This window comes from Mandrillus leucophaeus, unplaced genomic scaffold, assembly GCF_000951045.1.
Source record: "Mandrillus leucophaeus isolate KB7577 unplaced genomic scaffold, Mleu.le_1.0 Scaffold305, whole genome shotgun sequence".
NCBI classification, from domain to species: domain Eukaryota; kingdom Metazoa; phylum Chordata; class Mammalia; order Primates; family Cercopithecidae; genus Mandrillus; species Mandrillus leucophaeus.
Genome location: NW_012103199.1, coordinates 666,902 through 674,013, shown reverse-complemented (window position 1 = coordinate 674,013; position 7,112 = coordinate 666,902). Strand labels below are relative to the sequence as shown.

Sequence of the window (7,112 nt, the reverse complement as noted above, 5' to 3'; positions counted from 1 at the left end):
ACAGGAGGGTTTGACGTGCACACCGCTCGCTGTACGGGAGGGTTTGATGCGCACACCACGCTGTACGGGAGGGTTTGACGTGCACACTGCTCACTGTACGGGAGGGTTTGATGCACACACTGCGCTGCATGGGAGGGCCTGACACGCACACCGCGCTGCATGGGAGAGTTTAACGCGCACACTGCACTGCACGGGAGGGTTTGATGTGCACACGGTTCACTGCACGGGAGGGTTTGATGCGCACACTGCGCTGCACGGGAGGGTTTGACACACACACTGCGCTGCACGGGAGGGTTTGACATGTACATCGCACTGCACTGGAGGGTTTGACGCGCACACTGCACTGCATGGGAGGGTTTGACGGGCCCATCGCGCTGCACGGGAGGGATTAAGCTTTGACTCAACTCCATGAGTAACTCTGGAATGATCCGTGTGAAGTCTAGGCCACACATTCTATGGAAGTGCCGTTCTCACTGGCCCCAGTCTGGGGGGCAGAGTTGGGGGCTGGGGGTTCTGTTGGAGCACCTGGGCCTCATCTCCACGAGGAAACGTGAGGCCACCCGTGCAGAAGTGGAGCAGCAGGAAACCCAGACCTTGAGAGAGCAGTGGGCGCCACGGCCCCTCAGAGCCACGGCCAGCGGCCACTGTGGGGGCTACCAGGTGGCAGGAGTGGCTGGGGCCGTGTCCAGGCTGGCCACTGGCCTCAAGGCCTGGGTGAGTCTGCTGCCCTCAGCCAGGGAGACCCAGAAACTCTGCCCTGAGGACCCTACGAGGCTGAGCCCCTGCCAGGCTCAAGGGAGACGAACAATCGGCTTGAGCCTCCGCAGCCCCCCGGGACTGCTTGTCTGGGGATGCGGCTGCCTGGCCCTGCCTCCTTTCACCCACGCGTGACGACTGACCCTGGGTGCGGCTTGCTCCTGCTCTGGCCGGTTCTGGGTCCCCATGACCACACATTCCCTTGACTGCTGGGCCTAGGCCCACCCACCCCCAACCCCCAACTGGTTTGTGAGCTCCACTTACCAAGCAGGCCACCGGGGGTGCCCTCCTGGCCACAGAGGGCATCCAAATCCAGCTCCAGGTCTCTCCTGGGCAGGGGTACGTCGGCTTCTGTACCTCTCTTGGCAGCTCTGGGCCCCGGCACCCCAGCTGCGGGGCTGGACACAGGATAAGGGATGCATTCGAACCCACTGCAAAGGAATAGGGGCAGCTTGGCTCTGCTCACCCCACACCAAGCTAGGGTGCAGGCGGACAGCGTGGTCCATGCCCTGGACCCAGGGACTTGCCTACACTGAGTCCAGGGAGTGCTACTCAGCCTCTCTGGGAGGTCTCCTGCTGGGATGGGATCAACAGAGGCCCAGAGAGGAAAAGGGCCTAGCCAGATAGCAGGTCTCAGCGTGAAGGAAGAGCTGCCTGCCGCCCCCACTATTCTTTTTTTTTTTTTGAGACGGAGTCTCGCTCTGTCACCCAGGCTGGAGTGCAGTGGCGCGATCTCGGCTCACTACAAGCTCCGCCTCCTGGGTTCATGCCATTCTCCTGCCTCAGCCTCCCGAGTAGCTGGGACTACAGGCGCCCGCTACCACGCCCGGCTAATTTTTTTGTATTTTTAGTAGAGACGGGGTTTCACCGTGTTAGCCAGGATGGTCTTGATCTCCTGACCTCGTGATCCGCCCGTCTCGGCCTCCCAAAGTGCTGGGATTACAGGCTTGAGCCACCGCACCCGGCCCCCATTATTCTTTATGACAACTCCAGCAGCATCACCTCTTGGGTGCATTCTGACTTTCACAGTGGGTCCAAGTTTACTGCAAATGTCAGACTGTCCTTAACTCTGGAGAAGGGCTGGTGGGAAAAGGGAGTGTCAGAGCTGTGGCGGTACACTCAGGTCTGGTCGCCTGGGGCACGGCTAAGTTCTGACTGTGAACGGGAAAATGCATGGATTGTCATGTGGCGGGGCTTAGAGTGAGGCCTCTTCCTAGAGTCCTGCAGCTCAGGCCTCTGTTTGCATGTGGGTTCGTGCACACACTGGCCTGGTCCAGCGTGTTCCTGGGAGGCCTGGTGATGTGTGCATGGGGAGTGGCGCCCAACTAGGCCTGGCTGGTAAGGGCCGTTCCCCTCCTGGCTGCGTCAAGAGAGGCCTGAGCATCTCTGCAGCCGACCCTCCTCCCAGGAGCACCCGAGGGCCGGAGTCCTGACGTCTCCCCTCCAGATATGGACCCAGGCCCAGAGGCTTCGGGGCCGATTGCTGGGGGAGACTGGGGGCTCTGACTAGGGGCTTGCGGTCTCAGAAGGCAAGAGGGACCACAGCAAAGGGTTAGATACTGAAATTCAAGGGAGCTGTTTCCTTAGAACAGACATCGAATATTTCATTTGTCATAACCAGGACTTAGCCCAGGTCTCCAGGGAAAAAAGGACAAGGAATTAATGTGATCTAAATGAACTCAAAACAAACTCAAAACTAACTCGTTGGTGTCACACGTACTCACAATGGGGTCTGGATGAGTGTCTCTTGGTTGTCTCTGTCCACTTTGAAAAAGCTGACCTCAGAATAGGCCGACAGCTGCACGTATCTGACGCCCGCTGAGATCTGCAGGACGCGGCCACTCTCGCCTTCCAGGAGAGAGGAGCAGGCAGTGAACACTCGCAGGCACCCAGGAGCAGGGGGCGCGGGCACAGGGCTCACCAAGACTTGCCTGTGGGCCCGGGGCAGGCCTCTGGGACACTGTGTTTATAATTCGGCGGGGCCACATTTGCTGGCTGCCGTGGCCCCGGGGGGCTGAGTACCCCGGCTTGCCCTCCGTGGCCTCTCTGCTCCTCTCCCATGCCCTGCAGAAGTTTCCCGGCCTGGGATCTCTGGTGCTGGCCACACTCACCCCAACACCCCTGTGCCCCTTGCCTCAGGTCCTGGATCCTGAATCTCCAGCTCTGGGCCTCGGGGACCCCTGGCTCCACCTCTGCCCGAGCCTGGGGGTGGCACACTATCAGAAGGCGTCTCCTTGCCAACCAGCCTCAGGGGTTCACCTCAGGTACACCCAGGCCCTGGGCTGGTCAGGGGCATGGGGTGGCACTGGCACTCACAAGCTCCCGGGGCCTCCAACGTGGTTCTCATCCCCCTGGCGGATAGCAGGCCTTCCATGCCCATCTCCCACCCTGACCCAGGGGGATGGTCCCTCCACCAAGGTACCCAGCACAGGGCCTGGCACATAGCCGGTGCCCACCAAGTGTCTGCTGAGTCAGCTGCTTCATCCTGCACCCCACTGCTCCTGGGAACCTCAGGCTGCAGGTGGCCCCCAGAGGACTGTGCCCAAGGAGTGGACACCATTGTCCCTCTGAGTTGCTGAGTGCAGATGCTCTGGGCCCTGCTGGGCAGGTGGAGGTGGCGGAGTTGGGTGTTCAGCCACACTCAGAAGACCCCACGTGGGGGCTGGATAGCAGGGAGGAGTGGCTTGGGCACCGTGGGTGGAGGCAGGATGGCTGTGCCGAGAGGAGCAAAGAGGAAGAGGAAGGAGGCCAGGTGTGGTGGCTCACACCTGTAATTCCAGCACTTTGGGAGGATCACCTGAGGTCAGGAGTTTGAGGCCAGCCTGGCCAACATGGCGAAACCTGTCTCTACTAAAAATACAAAAATTAGTCAAGGGTGGTGACAGACACCTGTAATCATCCCAGCTCCTTGGGAGGCTGAGGCAGGAGAATCACTTGAACCCAGGAGGCGGAGGCTGCAGTGAGCCAGGATTATGCGCACTCCAGCCTGGGAGACAGAGAGAGACTTCGTCTCAAAAAAAAAAAGAAAAGAAAGAAAGAAAAAAAAAAGAAACAAAAGAAGAGGAAGGAGACCAGTTCAGGGCCCCAGAGTGGATGCCAAGCTTTGGGATGGGTTCCCAGGTGGGAAGTGACTGGACTTCAGCGAACATGGGTTATTCGGACAAAGCAGGGCCCAGGCGGGCTCCCACTTGGGGTGGCGGTGGAGGGTCACCTCAGAGCCTAGGGCTGTCCCCGATCATCACTGATGAAGTATCACACCCTGCACCCCTAGCACTAGGCACAGGTCCAGGGCCTGGTCATGTGGACTCTGAGGTCAAGGTCCCATGGAGAAGGAAAGGTCAACAGGAACCCAGCCTAAGATCTGGTGCAGGAGACGTGACTGAGAAAGCAAAGATGTGAAATGTAAAAACACCAGCGTAGCCTGCTGGACTTCTGTATGGGGACGGAGTGACTGGGATCGACGGATACCCCGGTTCAAACAACCAAGAACGCCGACAAAGTGCGATGAAATTGATCACCAGGATCCCGGACACCAGGCAACTCAGGACAGATTCTTCAAAGAAGGAAACAAACGGTGTGGCCACTGCCTTAAGAGAACGTGCAGGATGAGCTGCAGACAGAGGAAACTGAGGCACAGCCCAACAAACCCCTCAGTTGAGAAAAATGAGCAGAGAATCTGGGGAACAAGGCACACAGTCAGAGTTTTTTTTTTTTTTTTTTGAGACGGAGTCTCGCTCTGTCACCCAGCCTGGAGTGCAGTGGCCGGATCTCAGCTCACTGCAAGCTCCGCCTCCCAGGTTCCCGCCATTCTCCTGCCTCAGCCTCCCAAGCAGCTGGGACTACAGGTGCCCGCCACCACGCCCGGCTAGTTTTTTTTTGTATTTTAGTAGAGACGGGGTTTCACCGTGTTAGCCAGGATGGTCTCGATCTCCTGACCTTGTGATCCGCCTGTCTCGGCCTCCCAAAGTGCTGGGATTACAGGCTTGAGCCACCGCGCCCGGCCTCAGAGTTTTAAAGTTCAAAAGGCAGAGCAGCGAAGAGGAGAGAGAGGACCCTGAGTAGAGGGAGGACCCCGCAGCCTGCAGGAGGCCCTGGAATACTCAGCGGAGCACCAGTCAGCACAGCTGGGACGAAACTCCACAAGGCTGGGGAAGAACCACCCGAAGAATTAAGAGGGACCAGGACCTGGGCCTCACACAGGACTGGGCATGGTGCCTGTTCTCATCGGCCAGGCTGGAAAAACTCAGAAGTCACAGGAAGCTGGGACAAGCTCTCAGAAGGTTCTTGCTACAGTCATGGGGAACCATTGATGTGAGGCAGACAGGTCTCCAGCAGACCTGCCCAACAAATCATAAACGCAAGACCCAGGAGGACTTGACTGTCTCCAAGTCACTGAACTGTGCCCCAGAACAAAGCTCAAGAATATTGACAGGAATACAAAAATATCCAGCACCCAACAAGGTAAAATTTATAATGTCTGGCATCCAGTCAAAGATTACGAGGCATGCAAAGAATGCAGGAAAGTATGGCCCATAACAAGGAGAAAAATACATTGACTGAAACCGGTCCAAAACCGACACGGATGTTAGAATCAGCAGTAAAGGACATTCAAGCGTGGTCATCATAACTGTATTCCATGTTCCAAAGTTAAACAGAGACACAGAAGATATAAAAAAAGAACAAAGAGCCGGGCGCGGTGGCTCGCACCTGTAATCCCAGCACTTTGGGAGGCTGAGGTGGGCAGATCACCTGAGGTCAGAAGTTTGAGACCAGCCTGGCCAACATGGTGAAACCCCATCTCTACTAAAAATACAAAAAATTAGCTGGGTGTGGTGGCACGTGTCTGTCATCCCAGCTACTTGGGAGGCTGAAGCGGGAGAATAATTTGAACCTGGGAGGTGGAGGTCGCAGTGAGCCGAGATTGTGCCACTGGACTCCAGCCTGGGAGACAGAGAGCAAGACTCTGTCTCCATCAATCAATCAATCAATCAGTAAGAAAAAAGAACGATGTCAAACTTCTGGTGATGAAAACTATAATGTATGAGATAAAAAAGTATGCTGTTGCTCACAACAGGTTAAACATTGCAGAAGAAAAGATTTACGAACGTGGAAATGCGGTTGACCCTGGGCCAACATGGGAATGCCGGCCGCTGACCCTCCATACGGCTGAAAATCCACATGTCAATTCTGACTCCCCCATGACTTAACTCTAATAGCATACTGTTGACCAGAAGCCTTGCTGATAACAGAAACTGTTGATTAACACGTATTTTGTATGTTGTATCTATTAAATACTGTATTCTTACAATAAAGTAAGCTAGAAGAAAGAAAATCATAGTAAAAGAAAACAAGGCCGGGCGCAGTGGCTCACGCCTGTAATCCCAGCACCTTGGGAGGCTGAGGCAGGCGGATCACGAGGTCAGGAGTTTGAGACCAGCCTGGCCAGTATGGTGAAACTCCATCTCTACTAAATATACAAATATTAGCCGGGCATGGTGGCACGCGCCTGTAATCCCAGCTACTCGGGAGGCTGAGGCAGGAGAATCGCTTGAACCCAGGAGGTGGAGGTTGCGATGAGCTGAGATCATGCCACTGCACTCCAGCCTGGGTGACAGAGTGAGACATCTCAAAAACCCCGAAAAACAAAAAACATATTTACTATTTATTAAGTGGAAGTGGATTATCATAAAGATCATCCTTGTTGTCTTCACACTGAATAGACTGAGGAGGAGGAGGAAGAAGAGGGGTTGGTCTTGCTGTTCTGGGGGTGGCCGAGGCAGAGGAAAACCTGTGTATGAGTGGATCCCGCAGTTCAAACCTGTGTTGTTCAACTGTACAGCTGTAGAAGCCATCCCAAGTGAACCATCGAGGGAAAAAAGAGTAAGAAAGAAAAAACAAGAAGGAAGAGAGGAAGGGAACTGGTGAACAGTGGGACAACCTCAAGTAGCCCAATCATGGGTAACACATGGGAGAGGCTGTGCCAGAAAAACTACTGGAAGAAATAATGGTTGAAAATTTTCCAAATTTAATGAAAACAACTGACGTCAGGAGTTTGCAACCAGCCTGGCCTACATGGTGAAATCCTGTCTCTGCTAAAAATACAAAAAAAATTAGCTGGGTGTGGTGGTGGTGCCTGCCATCCCAGCTATTCGGGAGGCTGAGGCAGGAGAATTGCTTGAACCTGGGAGGCGGAGGTTGCAGTGAGCTGAGATGGTGCCATTGCACTCCAGCCTGGGCGACAGAGCAAAACTCAAAAAAAAAAAAAAAAAAAAAAAAAGGAATTCCCCCAATCCAGCTGTCCCAAATTGTCTTGGCTACTGTGAGTCTGTGGTGGTAATCTATGGATAGTGTCTGGA

At 55.1% G+C, this 7,112-nt stretch overlaps 1 protein-coding gene across 1 annotated transcript in view; it reads right to left on the bottom strand.

Moving 5' to 3' along the window:
* The window catches only part of MORN1 (MORN repeat containing 1), an 81,691-nt gene that overhangs the window by 40,057 nt on the left and 34,522 nt on the right, over positions 1 to 7,112 (bottom strand). Inside the window, exons 8-9 of the mRNA XM_011987247.1 lie at positions 2,481 to 2,604; positions 1,021 to 1,187 (exon numbers count right to left, since the gene is read on the bottom strand). Of these exons, the coding sequence (XP_011842637.1) occupies positions 1,021 to 1,187; positions 2,481 to 2,604 (291 nt within the window). The remainder of the gene's footprint in view (positions 1 to 1,020; positions 1,188 to 2,480; positions 2,605 to 7,112) is intronic.